Genomic DNA, 22,401 nt, shown 5'->3' with positions numbered 1-22,401 from the left:
CTATTTTAACATTGCCCATGTTAATGAAGATCTCTGTTCACAGGTATGTGGAAGGAAAGCAGGAAGTCAAGCATTTGACAGGAACCATTTGTATTTCAAGGATGTGAGATGGCATGGAAAAAAGTAATTCAAGACTTAGTTCATAAGCCTCCTGTAGGTGGGGAGGGCATGGAGATGACAAAGCCAGCTTTCTGGTAACAATGTAGGGTCAACCTGGTCAGGGAGCTTCCTCCACTCTTTACATTGTACTCACATCTTGTCTGGTCTCTCTGCAAAACCCAGTGCTGGTCTGACTATTTCAAATGTGGAGTAAACACCAGGAAAGGCTGTTCACAACAAGTGCTGCCACCTGACCTCAAAGCAATCCCAGCCCATTTGGCACAGGACATGGGATGGTCCAGAGCAGCCAGCGTGTCTCTGGTCTCCCAGGAACCTCATGCCTGTGGTGCGGCATCCCTCCCAGTAACCACTGGACCAAACTCCACAGTTCAAATTTCAATTCCCTACAGGAAGGAGGAGTCCAGTCACCCCTTGGCAGCCTCTGCTCCTCCTGGTGACACATTCCCACCCCACCTTGACCAAGGGAAACTCCCAGGCCTTTAGCACCGCCAAAGATCAGAGTAGTAGCACACTGGTTCCTACATTATCGTGCAAGCTGCATTCACATTTCCCAAGTTCATCTGTGCCATCTTCACCTTCCAATAGCTATTGAGTTTCTGTCCCATCACAGTGATCATCCACCAGGAAGCAAGAACTCCGTAAGAAGTTGGGCAACTCCCACTGGCACAACAGGCAGCACAAGGAACAACCAGGGCAAACACAAACCCCTTCCCCAAGAACTGGACTTAGACTTGTGATTGCAGGTTTTAGGTTGGCACCTTAGCACCCCTTCTGTATCACCCACCCCACAGCTGCAAAAATGGGCCAATATCATAGTAAAAAAATTCCGGTTACAAGTCACTGTCCCCAAGTGCAGCCTTTGCCAAAGTGTGGAATGCTGCACGCTCAGGGGAGCAGGGGCTGGTGCCTGGAGGAAGGACATTGCTTGCTTCTGCTGCACCCCTTAACTGGAGGCTCCACGTCAGCATCCAACTTTTTCTTCTGGCTTTATAGGTGTGCTCCCAGTTTGAGCAGCTCTGCTAAAGTGCATATGAACACAGGCTCCATAATATTTCAGAGGAGTCTCCTCAGGGCTGGAGTCTTGTGAGGGAATGATCTGCAGGAATGCACAGACTGTGTCCTTTCCTCCGCCCGAGGCTATATGTTCGCACCAGACTTTCAGGATAAAAGTCTCTGTGCTCTCTAGGAGCACTAAAGAAGGAAAAAAATGGGACAATCTGGGGCTACTTCACAATAAACAGACCTAAGAACATGTGCGGTGCTCGGAACAAAGGCTGTATCATGGTGAAACCCTCTCCAAGCAGCAGCCTTAGACACAGGTCTCTCCTACCAGCACTCTTTGCCTTCCTGGAAGTTCTCTTTGTTGTGTGCTCGATTCAGGAAGTTGCATTCAATTACACCAATCACACCTACTCCTCCTCCCAGCACCAGGCACCAGAAATTAAGGGAAAAAGCTGCTTTAGCCAATTTTCCTCAGAACAAAAAAAAAATGTAGTTCTTCAGGGAGGGCTGACACCCCAAGCGCCTGATACAAAGATCGATGGCAACACCATGGGCTGTGCACTGCATGCCAACAGCACGTAAGTGGTAAAAACACCTGCCAAACCCCCCTGCAAAGGTATTTTGGGCATAGAATACTGAAGCTTTTTCTTCCAGAAAGCAGAGTGCAGGCTGGCTTAATCACAGAATAGAATCATAGAATCATAGGTTGGAAAAGACCTCTAAGATCATCAAGTCCAAACATCCACCCAGCACCACCATGCCTGCTAAACCATATCCTGAAGTGCCACATCTACACAATTTTTGAACATCTCCAGGGATGGTGACTCAACCACTTCCCTGGGCAGCCCGTTCCAATGCCTGACCACTCTTTCAGTAAATAAATTTTTCCTAATATCTAATCTAAACCTCCCCTGACGCAACTTGAGGCCATTGCCTCTTGTCCTATCGCTAGTTACCTGCGAGAAGAGACCAACACCTGCCTCAGTACAACCTCCTTTCAGGTAGTTGTAGAGAGCAATAAGGTCCCCCCTCAGTCTCCTCTTCTCCAGACTGAACAACCCCAGTTCCTTCAGTCGCTTCTCATAAGACTTGTTCTCTAGACCACTCACCAGCCTCACTGCCCTTGTTTGGACACGCTCCAGCAACTCAATGTCTTTTTCGTAGTGAGGGGCCCAAAACTGAACACAGTACTCCAGGTGTGGCCTCACCAGTGCCAAGTACAGGGGGATGATCACCTCCCTACTCCTGCTGGCCACACCATTCCTGATACAAGCCACGACGCCATTGGCCTTCTTGGCCACCTGGGAACACTGCTGGCTCATCTTCAGCTGGCTGTTGACCAGCACCCCAAGGTTCTTTTCCACTGGGCAGCTTTCCAGACACTCCTCCCCAAGCCTGTAGCATTGCATGGGATTGTTGCGACCAAAGTGCAGGACCCGGCACTTGGCCTTGTTGAACCTCATACAGTGGGCCTCGGCCCATCAATCCAGTCTGTCCAGATCCCTCTGCAGAGCCTTCCTACCCTCAAGCAGATCGACACTCCCGCCCAGCTTGGTGTCATCTGCAAACTTACTGAGGGTGCACTCAATCCCCTCATCCAGATCATTGATAAAGGTGTTAAACAAGACTGGACCCAAAACTGAGCCCTAGGGAACACCACTTCTGACCAGCCACCAGCTTGATTTAACTCCGTGCACCACCACTCTCTGCGCTCGGCCATTTGGGCAGTTCTTTATCCAGTGAAGTGTACATCCATCCAAACCATGGGCAGCTAGTTTCTCCAGAAAGATATTGTGGGGAACAGTGTCAAAGGCCTTACTAAAGTCCAGGTAGATAACATCCACAGCCTTTCCCTCATCCACCAGGCAGGTCACCTGGTCATAGAAGGAGATCAGGTTGATCAAGCAGGACATGCCTTTCATGAACCCATGCTGGCTGGGCCTGATCCCCTGGTTGTCCTTCACATGACCGGTGGGTGCACTCAGGATGAATCACTCCATAATCTTCCCTGGCACTGAGGTCAGGCTGACAGGCCTGTAGTTCCGAGGATCCTCCTTCCAGCCCTTCTTGTAGATGGGTGTTACACTGGCTATCCTCCAGTCATCTGGTACCTCCCCTGTTAGCCAGGACTGCTGACAGATGATGGAGAGCACTCTTGGGTGGATCCCATCCAGCCCATAGACTTGTAAGTGTCCAGGTGGCATAGCAGGCCATTAACTTTCTCCTCCTGGATTATGGGAGGTTTGTTCCGCACTCCTTCCCTATATTCACGCACTGGGGCCTGCTTACCCTGGGAATAACCAGTCTGACTACTAAAGACTGAGGCGAAGAAGGCATTAAGTGCCTCAGCCTTTTCCTCATCCTTGTTGGCAATATTTCCCCTCACATCCAATAAGGGATGGAGACTCTCCTTGGCCCTCTTTTTGTTGTTGCTGTATTTGTAAAAACATTTTTTGTTGTCCCTTACAACAGTGGCCAGCCTGAGTTCTAGCTGGGCTTTTGCCTTTCTAATTTCCTCTCTGCATGACCTATCGAGTCCCCTGTACTCCTCTTCAGTCACCTGCCCTTTCTTCCATAGGTGGTAGACCCTCCTTTTCTTCCTGAGTCCCAGCAAGAGCTCCCTGTTCAGCCAGGCCGGTCGTCTTCCCCGCTGGTTTATCTTGCAGCACACTGGGACAGCCTGCTCCTGTGCCTTTAAGACTTCCTCCTTGAAGAATGCCCAGCCTGCCTAGACCCCTTTGCCCTTCAGCACTCTCTCGAAAGGGACCCTCTCAACCAGCATCCAGAACAGGCCAAAGTCTGCCCTCCGAAAGTCCATGGTGGTGGTTTTGCTGGCCCCCCTCTTCATCTCAAACCGAGAACTCTTATCATTTCATGGTCACTAAGCCGAAGACAGCCTCTGACCACCACATCCCCCACCAGTCCTTCTCTGTTAGTAAACAGCAGGTAACTACCTAGCAGACCAGAATTATCTGTGGCAAAGATGGTCACCTCCAATGCATGCCATAGCTCTGAGATATTGCTGCAAGATTACACCTAGAAGCAAATGCTTCAGTGATCACTTCCTAACAGAGTCCACGCTGTCCTGCCAGAGCAGATCTCCTTCTGGAAATCACCCTGGAGGAGAGGCAGGCTCATCCTCTGGTAGCACCTCCAGCCACAGCAGTATTAAACAGTAGCTGGACATCTCTAGTTACCTAAAACCTGGACAGGCACCTATTGTGCAGATGCCCACATTGATCTGACCCTAGGGACGCACCAGATCTCCTTGTTCAGCTCTGGACACCGTGCAATGTAGAAGCAAGGATCTAAGACAAGGCTGCTTTTTGCAAAGCCCATTCTCCCCTCTCCCAGATAAAAAGGGGTAAAAGATAAGTCCACCTATTCACCTTCCTTTGACAGACCACCTTTCTCAGAGGATCTGATGAGCTAGTTGTTGTAGTACATCATGATCCCATAGTGGCCTTTGTTCTTGCAGGTGAATCCAAAGGTGATTTTCACCCTTTGGCTCTGAGGGAAAACGTGTCAAGGAAGAAATAAACAACAAGCTCCAGGGGAGGAGCAGGGGAGATGCACAAGTTCCACAGGAAGGAGTGGAATGCTCTGGAGAGGCTGCAGCATCAAGCAGCCTACGCTGCGTTCCTCAGCACATCACCTGCCCTCTTCATCAGGAAAAAAGCGCTTACCTTGGCCTGCTAACAACAACCCTGTGCACATAGCCAACAACTGCAGATAAGAGCACACGTAACTGACTGGAGGGGAGCTGGATACAGCTGTACTGAGTGGAGCCAGTCTGTCACTGCCAAGTCAAAATATGCCTTGGTTATAGCTTTCATAAAAACTCTGATATGCATTTATATTACCCTGATAATCGAACAGGCAAGACTTGGCCACAGAAAACTACCTTGGAATATACCACAAATGAGATAATTAAATGATTAATAATCTTACCTGTTATTAAAAGATAAAGGACCAATTTGCAAAACCAAATCAAGCACATCCAGTCAGGGCTGAGCAAATCTTAACAACTAACAATGACGCTGAAGTCTGTCAAAGGAGAGCAAGTTCTCCTTCAGCAGACCCCACTTTCACAAATTGAGTTCTAGACAGACCACTAGTAGATGGGTTACTGTGGGGTTAGGATTAAAATATCTCATTAACCACTTTTTGTCTAAATATATTTTAATTTGCTTAACTTCTTACAGTCAGAGTTCATGCATTTGCAGTGTACATAGTCATCACGTGCTCTCCAATACAATACATTTTCCGCACACAGCAGGTGCTAAACTCCAAATCTTGAGGATCTGTTATTTTACACACACCAGCTATGCAAGGCCAAAGCACCTCTGAAAGCAAGTGGAAAACCACTACTGCTTGGACACTACCACTACAGGTTTCTAACCTGCTGCATTTCTGCAAATCATCTCAAAACACAGTGGCTGTGCAATGTCTGGGGAGAGCATTAGCACACAGATGTGAACTACTGTGAAGCTACAAAAGCAGGAAAGCAGCTTTGTTGGTTCTCTAATTCCTGACTAAGAACAGAATTTAAGTAACGGCTGTTCATCTTTGGTCAATCTTTTCATAAGCACAGAAATTCATGACACAACACAACCTTTAAAGCATGTAGGAGGAGGGGGGGATAAAAGATGCTCAGGTGTAGCTCAAAACAGCTTAAGCAAAGTTCTTGCTGGAAGAGATTTGAAGGGCAGATTGTTCTTTGCACTTGGCTTTACTCAGGGATACGGATTTCTATTCTGCGGACACTGCTCTCCAAACGTATATGTCAGCAGGTAAGCCAAAAAAGTCATCTTGCTCCCAAAGAGCTGGAGTGGCCTAGAAGCAGGTGTTGAGAATGAAAATCAGCATGCTCCAAGAACTCAAATGACCAACTTCTAGTCAGCCAGGGAAAGTCAGCAACCAGCTGCTGATGAATGGGACAGAGGGGAAGAAAGGCTTTTCTGGTCTCATTATGCATTTTTATAAAGTCTTTTTTTCACTGAATTGAATAATGCTGTCATTTAATATACATTTGAGGGGATATTTTCCAAAGCAAAACTGACCAGTCACCAAAAGCCTCAAGCCTTTCTCCACCTCAATCTCCCATGCAAAGACACAGCACATCGGCCTTGGGGTATGACAGGAACTGGCTCATGTACAAGGTACCACTCACTGCTCCAGCAGAAGCAGCTTTGAGGGCTCCCTTCTAAGCTTCACGTCAGGATCTGGCTTCTCAAAGGTGACCAGAAGATAGGAAGGAGAAGATAATTCAGCCTCTCTATTCATTTAAATCCTGGGTTTCTCTATGCATCAGAGAGGCTGGTCTGGAACCCCCCAGTGTGCTGAGGCTGCTGTGGGAGCAGAGTGCCAAGAGGTGGCAGGAAGGATACAATGAAACTTGGCTTGTAAAAATCATATTCAACCTTGGTCAGGCTCTTGCCAGTCAGCTCAGTGTTCACCACCTTCTGTCATGGGATGATCTGCATGTGAGGCTTCAGGTACAAGATACTGCAGTATGCCTGGGAAAGAGGACAGCACAACAGAACAGTCAGGAGAATTCTAGTCACACGTAGTCTTTTCCAGGTGAACCCAAAATCTAGTTTGGATTTAATACCTTTCATCCCTGGAGAAGGATCACAGGTCAGCAGGAGAGCATCTGATGGGCAGCACAAAGGAACTCCAGCCAGTAAGTCAGCTTCACTGGGGGCCCAACTTCAATGCCTCTGAGCAAACGCACGCAGCGTGGGGAATAAACAAGAGTAGTTAGAGACGTGCGCACACCTGCAGGGCTATGATCTCATTGGCATCACGAGACGTGATGGGATGGCTCCTATGACTGGAGTGTTGGAATGGAAGCATACAGGCTCTGCAGGAAGGATGGGCAGGGGAGACGAGGAGGGGGTGTCGCCCTCTATGTCAATGACCGGCTGGAGCACATGGAGCTCCACCTGGGGTGGATGAGGAGCCAGCCGAGAGCTTATGGATCAGGATTAAAGGCAGGGCAGGGACAGGTGACGTTACAGTGGGTGTCTCCTAAAGGCCACCCACCCAAGGAAGACTGAGCAGATGAGGCCCTCTGTAGGCAGATAGGAGCAGCCTCACGTTCACAAGCTCTGGCCCTCATGGGGGACTTCACCCACTCCAGTATCTGTTGGAGGGACAACACAGCAGGGCATAAGCAATGCAGGAGGTTCCTGGATTATGCTGATGATAACTTCCTTCTCCAAGTGACAGAGGAGCCTATGAGGAGAGGTGCTATGCTGGACCCTGCTCTCACCAACAAGGAGGGGCTGGTGGGGAATGAGAAGCTCCAGGGCAGCCTTGGCTGCAGTGACCATGAAATGGTGGAGTTCAAGATCCTTAGGGAAGCAAGGAGAGCACACAGCAAGATCACTACCCTGGACTTCAGGAAAGCAGACTTTAGCCTTTTCAGGGACCTGGTCCATAGGGGCATAAAGCCCTGGAGGGAAGAGGGGCCCAAGAAAGCTGGTTGATAGTCAAGGATTGCCTCCTCCAAGCTCAGGAGCGATGCATCCCAATAAAGAGGAAGTCAGGAAAACTGCCAGGAGGCCTGCATGGATGAACAAGAAGCTCCTGCACAAAGTCAAGCACAAAAAGGAAGCAAGGACAGGTAGCCTGGGTGGAATACAGAGAAACTGTCCAAGCAGCCAGGGATCAGGTTAGGAAAGCTAAAGCCCTGACAGAATTAAATCTGGCCAGGGACATCAAGCGCAACAAGAAAAGCTTCTATAGGTACACCAGTGATAAAAGGAAGACTAGGGAAAATGTGGAATCTCTCTGGAAATGGGAGACCTGGTTACCTGGGATATGAAGAAGGTTGAGGTACTTGATGACTTTTTTGTCACTCTTCACCGGCAAGTGCTCCAGCCATACTGTCCAAGTCACAGACAGCAAAGGCAGGGACTGGGGGAATTAAGAACCACCCACCATAGGAGAAGACCAGGTTCAAGACCATCTAAGGAACCTGAAGTTGCACAAATTCATTGGACCTGATGAGATGCATCCGTGGGTGCTGAGGGAACTGGCGGATGAAGTTGCTAAGCCACTATCTATAATATTTGAGAAATCACAGCAGTCTGGTGAAGTTCCCAGCAACTGGAAAAGGGGAAACATAACCCCCATGTTTAAAAAGGGTATAAAGGAAGACCCCGGAAACTACAGGCCAGTCAGTCTCACCTCCATGCCCAGAAAGACCATGGAGCAGATCCTCCTGGAAACTAAGGAGGTGACTGGTGACAGCCAACATGGCTTCACTAAGGGCAAATCATGCCTGACAAACTTGGTGGACTTCTATGACGGGATTACTGCATTGGTGGATAAGGGAAGAGCAATGGATGTCATCTACCTGGACTTCAGCAAAGCATTTGACACCGTCTCACACAACATCCTTGTCTCCAAATTGGAGAAACATGGATTTGATGGATGGACCACTCCATGGATAAGGAATTGGCTGGATGGTCACACTCAAAGAGTTGTGGTCAATGGCTCGATGTCCAAGTGGAGACCAATGAAGAGTGGCATTCCTCAGCGGTCGGTACTGCGACCGGTGCTGATTTACATCTTTGTCGGCAACAGCGACAGTGGGATCGAGCGTACCCTCAGCAAGTTTGCTGATGACACCAAGCTGCGTGGTGTGGTCGACACACTGGAAGGAAGGGATGCCATCCAGAGGAACCTTGACAGGCTTGAGAAGTGGGCCTGCGTGAACCTCATGAAGTTCAACAAGGACAAGTGCAGCGTCCTGCACACAGGTTGGGGCAATCTGAAACACAAGTACAGGCTGGGCAGAGAATGGATTGAGAGCAGCCCTGAGGAGAAGGACTTGGGGGTGCTGGTCAACAAGAAGCTCAACACGACCCGGCAATGTGTGCTCACAGCTCAGAAAGCCAACTGTATCCTGGGCTGCATAAAGAGAATTGTGGCCAGCAGGTCGAGGGAGGTGATTGTGCCCCTCTACTCCACTCTGGAGTCCTGCGTCCAGCTCTGGAGCCCTCAGCACAGGAAAGACATGGACCTGTGGGAGTGGGTCCAGAGGAGGGCCACAAAAAATGATCTGAGGGCTGGAGCACCTCTCTTATGAGGAAAGGTGGAGAGCTGGGGCTGTTCAGCCTGGAGAAGAGGCAGCTTTGGGGAGACTTTACAGCTGCCTTCCGGTACCTGAAGGGGCCTACAAGAAAGCTGGACAGGGACTTCTTACAAGGGCCTGTAGTGATGGGACAAGTGGTAATGGCTTAAAACTTGAAAGAGTGTAGGTCTAGATTAGATATAAGAAAGAAACTGTTCACTGTGAGGGTGGTGCGGCACTGGAACAGGTTCCCCAGAGAAGTGGATGCCCCATCCCTGGAAGTGTTCAAGGCCAGGCTGGATGGAGCTCTGAGCAACCTGGTCTAGTGGAAGGTGTCCCTGCCCATAGCAGGAGGGTTGGAATGAGATGATTTACAAGGTCCCTTCCAACCCAAACCATGCTATGATTCTATGATCGCCTGCGAGTCATGCACAGAACACAGCTGGGAAAGGCCATCCTGCTCCCTTTCAGCTCTCGTCAACTTACTCCATTTCCGGGCCAGGAAACTCTCAAACCATTTTCTGAGTGTGAAGAACCCCTCTGCTGGGAACCTCCCTGTCATCTGCACGGAAGTCTGCTATCTGAATATCATGCTTGTCCATATCAAAATCCAGCTCCAGCTCCCCATCTTTAATTCTGAAAAACACCAAACACAAAAATAAAGAAGTTTTCCTCCCATCATCAGCACCCCGGTCTGCTCTTCTGTATCAGGATCCCAAGGGAACTTCTTGAGGAGCAGATAAAACAGTGTATTTCACACGCTCCATGGACCTCATTAGTCAGCCATTTAATTACAGGTACGTCTGTGTGGAACACCAAAACAGCAGAACACTTCAGAAGAGTCTTGATAGCACAGAAATATGGAATTCCCACTGCACAGACAGGAAAAGGAAGTAAATGTATTAAATGGTTTCCTCCGAGAAAAAGAGCATGCCCGTGACAGGCAGAACTAGACCCACCTCTCCTAACCCCCAGTGTGGCAGCCCAAGCACTCGGTCCATACAGAGGAGGAGGAAGAAATCCCTGCAGGTGTCGCTGCATTTGTTCCTCCAGTGGCCAGGCTGGATGACAGTGGGCTCAGACCAGCCAGGCCAGGTGCTGTCCTGAAGCTCTCTCTGATTTTAGCTCTTCCTCATCCTCGGGGCACTGCTGCCTTGCCACATGCCTCAGTCCTGTACCTGTGAACATTCCAGATGAGGACGTGCGTGCCCTTTTTGCCTGGAATGGCATCAAACTGTGCCAGCAGTTGACGAGGGTATGCTCCAGAATGGCCACCAGGCTAGGCACAGAGTCTTCAGTAACAATCATTTTCTCTAGAAGCCACAGAGTCAAGCAGCCCAGGGTTGCCCAGTTTTACCACAGGGGCAGAAGAAAATCCAGCTGCAAAGACCTGGTCACAGGCCTGACACGCCAGAGGGGTGTGACACAGGAGGATGGTCTCAGGGGAAGACTGAGCCAGGACAGACATGACAGTAGGACGCATTGAAGAAAAACACTTAAAAGTGCCAAGCTGAGTGGGGCGCAGCAATGTCACGCCAGCCGATAATATACAAGCGGTGCCAGTGAGCTGGATATTCTCAAGTCCCTTTGGCGTGAAGCAAACACAGTCTGGAAGAAGGCCAGCCCAGGCGGCACCAAAGGCCGTTACAGGAGCAGAGAAGCAGCAGAGAGCATAGCTCCTGGGCAAGGCATGTGCACATGGGTCTGCACGGCGGGGGGGAAGGGACAGAAGCAGGTAGGCCACAGGCTGGCAGCACGACTGCAAAGCCTTTCTAGGAGCCCGGTTAGCAGCAGATGCCCCCGAACAGACACACAACAAGTTCTAGCCCGAGGAAAAGGGAATAGTGCAGCATGGCAGTGTGTGAACAGCAAGGTGTGCCGCAGGGCTTCTCCCGGTGCAGCACCGATTACAGTTATTCTCACCCTCTCCAAACACTGTGCTGTGCGCACATGGCCAAGGGACAGCCGCAGGCAGTCTGTGTCCTCGGCCCGATGGCAGAGCCACTGGCTCCCCATGTGCCTTTGGAGAAGGGTAGCAGCTCGGCCATTCGGCCAAGGGAGGACACTGTTTTGCTGGTTGAATGACACCAGTGGGATAACCCCTGTCTCAGCAGAAACAGTCAGTGCAGGTCTGGGAAAGCAGCTCCACAATGAAAGCCCCTCCAGTCTTGGTGAAGCTGATGGCATCCATCCCTAGCCGCATGGAGCCAGTCTTGAAGCCACACAATCCAATGGACAGGTGGTGTCTCTTGACAGTCTTCTCCATGAAACCAAGAGCAAGCAAAGCAGAAGGGGGCTGGAAATAGGGACCACCCGCCTCACTCCAGGCACACGTCCACATTACCACTCTTAACTTTTGCAAAGGGAGCTTAGCTCCTGTTCAGCAGGGAAGACTCAGGATGGTTGCAGTGCTGGTAAAGAAGCCAAACCCTGCCAGCCCTATACTGCCTTCACCACTGAAGAACCACATAAACGGTCAGAGGAAGAGTCGCTCGCAGACCCAATTTCTTTAGCACCTAGGGAAGAACTCCAAGTTCTAATGTACCCTAAGCACCTCCACAACATTTTTTACATTACAGAGAAATCAACAAACAGAGGAGCAAGGCACTCAATTTCCAGCACTGCACATGCAGGCCAACAGCCAGCCAGGTAAACCCCACGTGCCTGTTCTTCATAATTCTGCACTAAGCCCCACCTCTCACTGGCCCCTCTGGAATGCTTTGCACCAGCAAGAGGACGGCCCTCCTCCACTGCACACAATGACAGGGCAGGAAGGGGACAGGGCCTCTGTTTTTTATCTCCTGAACCCCACCAACTTTTCTGAAGTGCTATGGTTGTGTGTCTTCTGCATTTAAAGAAATAATTTTCTCTGTTTTGCTCCCCCACGTTTTGCTTATATCAAACAGAACGGTCAGACAGAAACAAAACCAAGCCCTAGCCCCTTCGTTCCTGTGGACAAGCTATAGCAAAAGATAAAAGCGCAGGAGTTTTGCATTGAAAGACTCCTTTCTTCAGCCTTAAAAACTTCCAGTCCAAGAGGCAACCAAAAAAGTATCAAGGACATAGAGCTGCTTTGCCCAAAAAACCTCATCCTGGCAAAGGACTTTCTGTGCTTGGGCTCAAAATGCCCTGGTAAAGTTACACCCTCTCTGTAAGGCTCGCATCACTAATGCTTCAAGTAAAAGCTTAAAATCTATTTTCATTGAAGTTAGTTATGTAAAAGACAAGCCCTACTGAACTGAAATTCCTTATCACAAAACATCACGCTTTAAATCTCTTGCCATTATCCTGCCTCATTCTTTCTCATCGCTATAGAAAAATACATCACGCAGGAAGATTAACATGAGATGAACACGTCCTCTGAAGACATGACTCATTTCAGCATCCACAGGCCAACACAGACAAGAGGGGAAACTCCTCCGTAACACTGGTCTACAGAAAAGGACTCTTGGGTTTGACTTCAGGCACATCTGTCCAGTTTTATATGGACCTGCTCTATGTCCCAGCACAAAGGCACCTCCTGCTTATTGTGCGGTTTGCACACTAAGGATCCAAATGGCTTCTGTTAGGGTAGTTTGCTGTGAGTGCCTAGATCACCCATTACACTCTGAGGCAGGCCGCGTACAGGCGCAGTTCTTTCGCACCTCTGCGTACTGGGAAGGTGAGAAGCAGGGAGAGGTGCGCCCACTAATGCCGGATGTTTATGATAGGATGCCAAAGGCCAGTGGCAATGCGTGCGGGAGAGCGGAGAATCCAGCCCAGCAGCTGGATGTGGGAGGGCTCGTTGCTCATCACCTGAGTATGCAGCAGAGGTTGCGAGGAGTCATTCCTACCCCGTTGTCCATAAAGGTGAGACAAAGGTGACCCTCGAACTCCACAACATCAACGCAGAAAAGCTTAGGAGTCACGCCGCGATGCGAAGCATTGGCTACAGAAAGAAGCACTAGCGGTATTTCACCCGCAATCCCTCCCAAACCTGCTTTGCCCTCTGGTCAGGTCCAAGGAGCACAAGCGGCTCCTCACCCCCTCTCTGCTGACGGGAGGCTGTGTCTGGGAGGGGGGCGGCGCGCTGGCTTGACCCGCGGGCGGCAGCACGGCTGCACAGCGGCCAGGCCCGGCCGGAGCCAGGCAGCACGTGGGGACACGCTGCGACGCCGCCGGGGCTGCGCGAACCCTCCCGGCAGCCCACGGTGCCCGGCGCTCACCGAGCAGCCCGGCCAGGGCCCCGCGGGGCTCTGCGGGCAGCGGGGCCTGCCCGCGGGCACCGAGACGGCGCCGGCGGGTCTCGGGGCGCCAGGCACACAGCCCCCGCGCCGGCCTGCCTGCCCACGGCCAACCCGCGCGGCGGCGCCCTGCAGCACGCAGCGCCTCAGGGGCGGGGCGGCATGGCGGCGCCCAGTGCCGTACGGGAAGATGGCGGCGCCCAGTGCCGTACGGGAAGATGGCGGCACCCAGTGCGGGCCGCAGCGGGGGAGCGGTGCGGGCAGGCCCGCTGTCCCGTCGGGAGAGGGCGGGCAGGGCGGTCTGTTCACAGCGCTGCTCTGCAGCCTGGCCAGGGCAACGCCTGCCGGCAGCAGGGCGAGGCTGGCGCTCAGCAACACCACAGCCCCTGCTCCCTGCTGCTTCTCCCTTTGCTCAGACCCAGCATCACCCCCGTGTAGATCTGGTGCAGCCCTGGCCAGACGGGCACATCGGTGGGCTGCTGCCAGCGTGTTTACCAGAACAGCAGTCGTGCAGGGAGTCACGCAGCCTGGAGGAGAAGGCAGCAGGCCGAAAAACGGCTCTGGAGAACATCCCTCTGCTCCACGTGGCTGTACTCAGGCACGCAGGGGAAGGCTGCCACTCGGCTCTGCTGGGAAAGCCTGGGTTCCCTCAGCCACCATCACCAAGAGCTCAGATGTTGCTCCTCCCAAGAGCACTGGGATACTGCGGGAAGCAGGACATTAGCATGCCCTGTTCACAAAAAGTGCTAAAACAGGTCAGCAGATAAACCACGGCGTCTGCCACAATGGTACCCCACCAGAGCAGCCACACCACAGGGCTTCATGGGGATCAACAGCAAGGAGCCAAGACATATTTGTGATCATAAAGCACCTGTGTAATTAGATACCTGTGCCGCCAAAATGTCTGGAAGAAAAGGGGCAGCCTTTTTCTTGTCCTCAAACAACGTATCTGCTGCCGCCAGAGACAGGGCAGCAGCCCCAGCAGTCCCCGCAGCAGTCAGGTTCTCCAGCTCCCAACGGCCATGACTGACCTCTGCTGACAGTCCTGCATTTGTGGAGTGCAGCACACTTGGCTCTAGAAGACTTGCGCAGGACAAAGGTGAATAAACACACACCAAGGAAATACCGTAATAAATACATTTATTTACACTGCTTCCCCTTACCCTCCTTGCCACAAAGGGCCGAGAAAGCAGACACACATGTAGAACAGGAGGAAAGAGCCAGTACACCCCAACAGTTAAAGACAGTGCCCATCTCTCAAGAGCCTAGTCCCCAGCTCCCTCCCTTCCCCACTTCAAGACGTATGGACCTGCATGTTAACTCCCAACAGTCCTTCACCGTCCCAGTTATGACCAAAGGGTTCCTATGGCCCATGTAAACCCACAAGGTTCTCGGTTATCCATCCCTTACTTGGCTGGGGGGGTCTCTCCAGCAGACGAGCAGGGGATAGCAGCGTCAGCCTCTGGTGAATGCCCCTTGCTTTTCCCAAATTCAATCACCAGCGGCTTCCCCTGCAGATTGTACCCGTTCACCAACAGCATGGCGTCCTGGGCCGACTGAATATCTGCAACAAGAGAGCAGAAAGGGCACAGGTTACATGGCAAGCACTGGCACAGACACACGTGGTGCTCACACAGACGTTCCTGGCTCACAGACCCTCAGCATGTACCGTGACCCAGTGCGGCACTGGGATCCTCCGGCCAGAGCGACGTGCTGAATATAAACACGTAACAAACTGCATCCCCTCTGCTTTGGTGAACCCATTTCCAGTCCATGGAAAAGACTATGGCATGACAGGAAGAAGAGGAAGTGAACTCCCCTCCTTCTCCTTGGAGAACAGGCTTGACGCCAGCCCAGTGTCCTGCGGGAAGACGTGGTACCTTCGTGGGTCAGGGAAGAGGCAGCAACTCACCAGGGAAGGTGATGAAAGCCTGACCCCTCATCCGGCCGCTCAGGAGGCGGAACTGGATCGGTGGGCTGTCCTCCTTCTGGAACCGAGCAAACAAGGACACTAGGTCCTTCACCGTCACTCGAGGGCCCAGGTTCTTCAAATACAGCACCTGTTACAGAGACAGAGGGTCAGCCGGCCTGTGCCAGGCAAGCAGACACCTTTCAACCTGGTCCCAAGTCCATACACCTCAAAGATATGAATTAGTTCCACCCTTCTGCAATCCCAGAGTCATTTTCTCTTGTGTGCTAATGGCAACTTTGGAAGACAGAAGGGTGTATGGAGAAAGGCAGCTCTGGACACAAGGCATCATCATGCTTGCTGTGTCAAGTGCTGATAGCTCCAGTTATTTATAAAACACAACAAGCTCCAGCTACCAGTTAAGCACAGTTTGAGTGAAGTCACAGCTGGTCTCAGTCCAGCCCAAACAGGGAGAAGGTATCTCAACTAGCAACCTACTGGAGCCCGAAGAGCTGGGGTCTGAACCACAGCTCTTTGCCAGGCTGGGTGACTTCCCAAGTGATTCAAAGGTCCCCTTCCCTCCCAGAGTGGAGGCTGTTCTCCCTTGGCTGGGAGGATCAACCAAGCACCCTCCAGGCAACCGCTAGTCCATAGCAAAGAGAAGCCTTTGCCTGCTGAAGCAGCTTCAAGGCGTGCTAGTGAGGAAGAAGAATAAATCCTGGTTCATCTCAACATACTTTGTTGGGCTCCCCAGGACGGTAAGACGAAAACCTGGGTATACTCCGGAGTTCTTCCTCTGAGAGACGGTTCTTGCAGATCTCCTCTTCTGGGACAAATGCTACAGGCTCTTTGATAATCACAGGCCTTGGAGGGGATTGGTGGGGCCTTGCTGCAGAAAGGCTGGGACTTGTTGCCTGTTCTGCCTGCTCTTCCTGGTCTGGAAGCGATGATGACTCAGCCACAGGCCCCTGCGGGGCTAGGGAAAGGCACAAGCATGGGTCACTCTTGGTAGGCTGGAATTCTTCAGGCCTCTTGCTCAGCAGCTCTTGGTAAACACTCTCCAGATGAGCCATGGGATCCTTTTCATCTGTTACCCTCTTCGGAGTATCATCTAATCCATAATGAAGAAACATGGTAACGTGACTACCACCAAGAACCTGGAAAACGCACAGGCTGCAGGAAGAGACACAGACAGGAGAAACCCTGTTCCGACCCAGCCTCCACACATCTGCCAACCAGGCCCCGCCGGGTCTCTAACACAAGAATACCCCCAGCAGTCAGCAAGTGCTGGTGTCCCAGCTCAGGACCAAGCTGCAGAGAGCAGCAGCTCCACCACTGCTCTGTACAGAGCTCACTTCTTCCAGAGGTGTGTTCACTAGCTTATCTGCAGCCACATTTCAGTATATTCTAGTGACTCCTTCAACACACGTTCCTCCTCCTGCATGCATGGCCAGGAGGTGCCATGCTGCCTTTCTACACCACTACGTGGAATATAAACAACTTCTTCCAGGGACATCAGATTGAGCTCCTGGGTTTAAACAAGGTCCATGTCATGGACTGACCAATGACATCTCCTTTATTTAATGGAAATGAGTACAGAAGTGAGAGGGCCATCTCCCAGCCTATGAGCCTCAACCTTGCTGCCTTAGTTTTGCTAAATGCCACAACACTGACACCAAAGGAGGGAGCAGGGGCCAGAGGACATTGGGTCAGCTGGACATTATAGCTTGAACTGCATCAACGCTTCTCAAAGTAGCATTTTAGGAGTTGGAGTTTACAAGTCTCTCCTCATCTTCTATATAATACTGTCTTACAAAAATCAGTCTGGGCTGGAGCTTCTTGCCCGCATGTTCTCCAGCTAGAGCAGACTGGAGCAGTTTTGCCATCTTGGGACAACACTTGAATCTCCATCCAGAAAAGCCACCTTAAGCCACAGGCTCGTGACAACACTGTTGGAGCGAGAAGCGCTGCCATCCCGTGGACACGGTACTGGGAATCAGCAGTTGGGCTCCATTTCCACTTCGGCTGCCAGGAGGGGCCTTTAACAAGTCACTGCTGCTCTTTCCCGCTCAGTGCCCTTGCTTCCCTCCCACCCTGGTTAGACTGCAGTTAAATCAGAGAAGGGATGATCTCTAGCCCCACACAGCCACCTCGTGTCACTCGGTGCAGCTTAGTGGGGACCTCTAGGCTCTACCAAAGCATAACCCTGGCCGCTCCTCCACATACCGAGCTGGGCTCTGCAGTACATGCAGCACGTCAATGAGATCCACACTCTCCAAACAGAGATGGACTTTACAAGCCTCTATACTAAACCCTCCAGAGAGCCCACTCTCTATCTGCTCATGGAAGAGCTTAAAATATCTCCTCCCACACAGTGCCAAAACAGAACCATGTCTTCAGAGCCAGAAGGCCAGACAGAAATGTGTTGGACTCCCACACGCTCTGGCTCTCTGTGCTGAAGGAAAGGCAGGAACAGCCTTGAGCCCACAAACCTTGGTGGTAGAGTGCCCGGAGGAAGGAGTGGCGGTCTGTTCCCTGAAAGAGGGCATTTTCAATCTCCATCTCCCGCCGGCTCAGCTGCTTGCTGCCAGCAAACCTCTGCGGCAGAGCAAGTATGCGCTGACGCTCTTCCATCTTCTCCTGGATGGCATGGAGTCGGTCTTGCGTGGCCTCCGGGGCTGCTCCCAGTCCAGAGCCCTGGAAGACAGTCACAGCTTTGCTCAGATACGGCACGTGCCTCCTTTTCAGACACTCAGCCAGCAGTCAAACCCCGCATCCTCCAGCCCTGGAGCGGGTGCAACTAGGAACCACTCCCACAGAGCAGGTCACCACGAGGTCCTGTTACTGCAAGGGTAGGACAGAAATACAACCACTCTGCAGGCCTCAGCTCTTGAGAGAAGTGGAGAAATAGCCTCTTCCTTCTGAGCTTCACGTGTTGCTTTCCTCCCCCTGGTCTCACTGACTGACGGTGCCTGTGTCCCTCTGTCCCAGCAATCCCTGCCTCTGCCAGCGATAGCTGTTTTCTAAGGCCACCTACAGTGACTGCACAAACCTGCTTTGGCATTTCTTTTGCCACACCTATAGCATCCCTGAGCTCAAATTTCCACCAAGCTTTTGGTCTACGACCCTGGCGTCACTGAGAGAATCGTATTTGCTGAAAAGTGGACCCCAAGCTGCTGTTTGGTTTATGCTGAGAACTAAACCCCTCACCAGCTTCACATGAGCCAGCTCCCAGAAATCCAGTTCTGCAGCACAGACCTCACAGCTAACCTGTCTTCAAGCAAGCAGTCCTGTATAAATAAACCTCACTGCACAGGGCCAGGACACTGCTAAGGTTCACCAGACTCATGCTGCCAAAGCATAGAGACATATCCCAGCTTCTGGAGGGGCATTTCTGTTCCCCCATCCACCTCTATCAGAATCCAGAAAATACAGTTTTATGGGGCTGTAGATGGATTTTCTGTTCTCAGATTCAGTTTGAGAATTACTGTGGCAGATCTTTCTGCCTCAGGCAAGAAAACAAGCTTTCGCCCTGCACTGAGCACAATCTAACCAAGACTTTCCCATGGGTGCCTCTCCCTTCCCGCCTGACTGCATGGGCCCACATCTGCACGGCTTCCATTCACCATTTCACAGTTTCCCTGGGGCACAAAAGGCTGTTTATATGGAAAAGCAATCCCAGGAAATCATTTGTAGTACTTTGTTTTCAAAAAAGCTGCAACTTAGCAGCTGAAAATAACAGAAGCCTGCATTTAGTGCTTTGCCAAGAGCTTCACGGGCAATCTGAAGTCCCCTCTGTCTCAGCTAATTCCTCCTTGGTGGAATCTCACTCGGAGCCTCCACACACAAAGCTGCACAGCGTTACCTGACTTGGGCTTTCTCTCTAAATATTCTTCTTCTCTCACGAGCTGTAGAAGATGCACGCTAATGCCACTGGTTCTTTCTGTCAAGAGCAGTGTTTTCCATGCTAATCTTTACTTCTAACCATCCCAGAACTGATTTCATACCAAATAGAACAGCTGGTACTGTTGACAATAATTTTCATTTCTAAATGAACACCACTGCCCTCTAACCCAAGCTTTAATGCAGGCCACACCAGGGCTGGGTTTGCATCTAAACACTAAAGCAAGTAACGACTTCAACTGTAGAGAGGAAAACCCACGATTACCACAGACAGCTTCCTCCCGCACACGGCTATTGCTCAGGAAGACGAGAGACAGAGGGAAGCCAAGGGTCAGCGCAAGTCCTGTTTTGCACCTTCTGGTTTACCAAATTAAGAGCAGGACACTCCAGTGCACCCGACACAAGACACCCCCAAAAGCCCCTTGTTTCTGGAACACGAAAGAGAAGGGTGAAGGTAGGTGTCCTGGTTTCAGCTGGGACAGAGTTAATCTTCACAGCAAGCTGGGAGGGGAGACAGTGCGGAAGGCTGACCCCCAAACTAGCTAAACAAAGGGAATATTTGGTACCGTGTGACCTCATGCTGGGTATTTAACTGGGGGGGCTGACTGGAGCAGGGCAACTGCTGTTTGGGAATGGCGTGGGCATTCCATTCCAGGCGATGAGAAATTGTATTGTGTATCACTCACTTTGTGTATTCTTTTACTAGTATTATTGTTGTTATTTTTCTCTTCATTTGCTGTTCTGTTAAACTGTCTTTATCCCAACCCATGAGTTTTGCTGCCTTCTTCCAATTCTCCTCCCCACCCCAGCGACGAGCGAGCAGACGCATGGCGCTTTGTTGGTGACTGGGGTTAACCACGACAGTAGTGGAAGGGGAGAAACCCGCTTTGGCGCTGCTCTGCTGCAAACGGCACCCAAAGAGGAGCATGTCACTGCAATCACACACCTGGTTCAGCAGTTCTGCACTGCTACTGTTACATGGCTGCCTCAAGTCCCTTGAAGCATCTGCAAGCCCCCAAGAATGAACAAAGCCCTCCCTACAGACAGCTGTCCCGAGCCAGTCATGGGATCCAGGGATGCGTGTGGACTACAGAAAAGAGGAGGTTGAAGCGCTTTGAAATGTTTTTTCCTTTTCCTCCATTAAATCCTGCTTACATAGGTATAAACAGGCAAAATTATTTGCTTGAGACCATCAAGGCAGAGGCAGGAATACAGTCAGGTCCTGCTGTGTTCCAAAGGCCAACTCTTCTCTCCACTAGCACAGACCACTCCACCAAAGAACACAGGCCAGAAGAAATGGGGGATCATGCTGGCCTAAAGGCAAGAGATACATGGAGTAGCCATACTTTAGCTGAAGGCTTACAAAGGGTGCCACACGCCATGGGGTTAGAGGGACTCGACCATGTTCACCTTAGAGCAGAGCATGCCTACCTTTCCTGCTGATGCCCGGTTTTTCCAGAGCAGGATCTCCGAGTCGGAGAGCCCCAGTTCCCGGAGAGAGGCAGTTTCTTTGTTGCTTTCCTGCAGGGCCTGGAACTGCGACAGGGTCAAAGCCCCTGCAGCCTCTTCCCCAAACGGCTTGTAAAAAGCTGCAGGGGCAAAGCACCTCCGCTTCGACTTGCATCTGTAATCCAAAGCAACAGAACAGCAGAAAAAACTTAGCACTGAGAAACTGGGGGAATAGGCAGGGGCTGGCCTCTCCCTCCAATCATGCTTGGTCCTGTTGCACCCAGGCAGAGAAGCCATGTTTCCAAAACATGGCTGAGCCAGCTCTCCTGACCCTTTTCCAAGCCCACAAGCTCCCACAGGGCAGGATGCTGCCCCAGTACAGGCAGGAGGCACCTCCTGACACTGTAACACCAGGAACCCCGCAGGCACAAACACAGGCCAGCCTGGTGGGGATGAGCTCGCCAGCCTGGAAACTCACCTCTGCGCCTGGCCCAGGCAAATCTGTTATTTTCACCTAACGGGGAAAATAAGTTACCGCCAGCGTTTGCTCCAGGAGACAAGGAGTGCTCATCTACTGCTGGGCTGTCCAGGCAGGAGACCCAGCAAAGGAGGAAGGGTTTGCGGAGGTCTTTTGGCAGGCAACAGCCTGCACCAAACATCTTCCCGGGGCAGGAGTCCCCAGTGAGGCAACTCTGTTGCTGCCCCTAACGTGGCCTGACTCTGCCCACCAGCAGCCCCCCCGGAGCCAGATCAGGACTTACTGCTCAATGGAGACAGTGGTGTCCAGCTGGTGGTGAAGGAGGCTCTTCAGCTGCCGCTCTCCTTCTGTCTCCAAGTCTTCCAGGAGGACCTCATCGCTGGACAGGCTGCTGCTGACCCTGGGGCATGCAAGCATAGCATGAAGGTGGTCAGTGAGGCACCGGGGAGAACACCGCTCAAAACGCCCCACCGCTACAGCCTCTCTGCCTCCTGGGCTATTTCTACAGGATTTAAAGCACAACAAACCCAAAACTACCTGACCAAAGCTCCCACTAATGTTAATTAGAAAAGCCAAGAGATAAGGGATTAGTTTGAGAACATTAAAAGCACCCCAAGAAGCTTTTGTTCTAAAAAAAAAAAAAAATTCACACACAATCTTCTCTGATCGCTAGCAGGTTGTTTTGCATCAGTACCTAAACAGACGCTGCCGCTGCCACACCACTCCAGAAAGCAAACTGCGAGGGAAAAGAGCAACAGCGAGCCCGGGCAGCGCCCTGCGGAGAGCTCCCCACCCTCCCTCGGGTCGCCTGCTGCCGACGGACGGACGGACGGACAGACACCGCGCCCACCACCGCGCATCCCGCCGCGCCGCGGGGGCCCCGCTGACCCTTCTACCGCCGGGGCGGGGGCTCCAGCCGGGGGCACGGGGAGCCGCCCCGGGCCGACTCCGCAGCGGCGAGGGCGGACGCACGGCGCAGCCCCAGCGCAGCAGGGCCCGAGGCGTGGCGCAGCGCCCAGCGAGCACCCACCGCAGGCACCGCCGCGACCGGTGAGGCGCCGGAGGGGGCCCCGCGGCCTCCCAGAGCAGGGGCTGGGCGGGCTCCCCGCTCCGGCACACGGGTAGGCCCCGCGGCCCCGCTCACCTCCGCATGGCCGCGCCCTCCCGGCCTGCACCGCCCCCGCGCCTCCACCCCCAGCGGCGCCCGGCAGCGCGGGGGCCGCCGGGAGGC

The 22,401-nt window shown here is 52.1% G+C and overlaps 2 protein-coding genes across 2 annotated transcripts in view; both read right to left on the bottom strand.

Annotated features, from left to right (window-relative positions):
* PRRG3 (proline rich and Gla domain 3) overlaps positions 1-22,401 on the bottom strand; it is a 109,186-nt gene that overhangs the window by 35,200 nt on the left and 51,585 nt on the right. The gene's annotated exons all lie outside the window — the stretch shown is intronic.
* RBM41 (RNA binding motif protein 41) lies at positions 14,563-22,384 on the bottom strand. Its single transcript, XM_075435746.1, has 7 exons — positions 22,315-22,384; positions 21,454-21,570; positions 20,675-20,867; positions 17,833-18,037; positions 16,078-16,451; positions 15,344-15,491; positions 14,563-14,995 (listed from the first exon to the last, which is right to left on the bottom strand). The coding sequence occupies exons 1-7, from the start codon at positions 22,320-22,322 to the stop codon at positions 14,838-14,840; spliced, it is 1,203 nt and encodes a 400-aa protein (XP_075291861.1). The 5' UTR covers positions 22,323-22,384; the 3' UTR covers positions 14,563-14,837.

The sequence above is a fragment of the Opisthocomus hoazin genome, chromosome 14 (genome assembly GCF_030867145.1).
Source record: "Opisthocomus hoazin isolate bOpiHoa1 chromosome 14, bOpiHoa1.hap1, whole genome shotgun sequence".
NCBI lineage: Eukaryota > Metazoa > Chordata > Aves > Opisthocomiformes > Opisthocomidae > Opisthocomus > Opisthocomus hoazin.
This window is presented reverse-complemented; position numbering and strand designations above follow the sequence as displayed.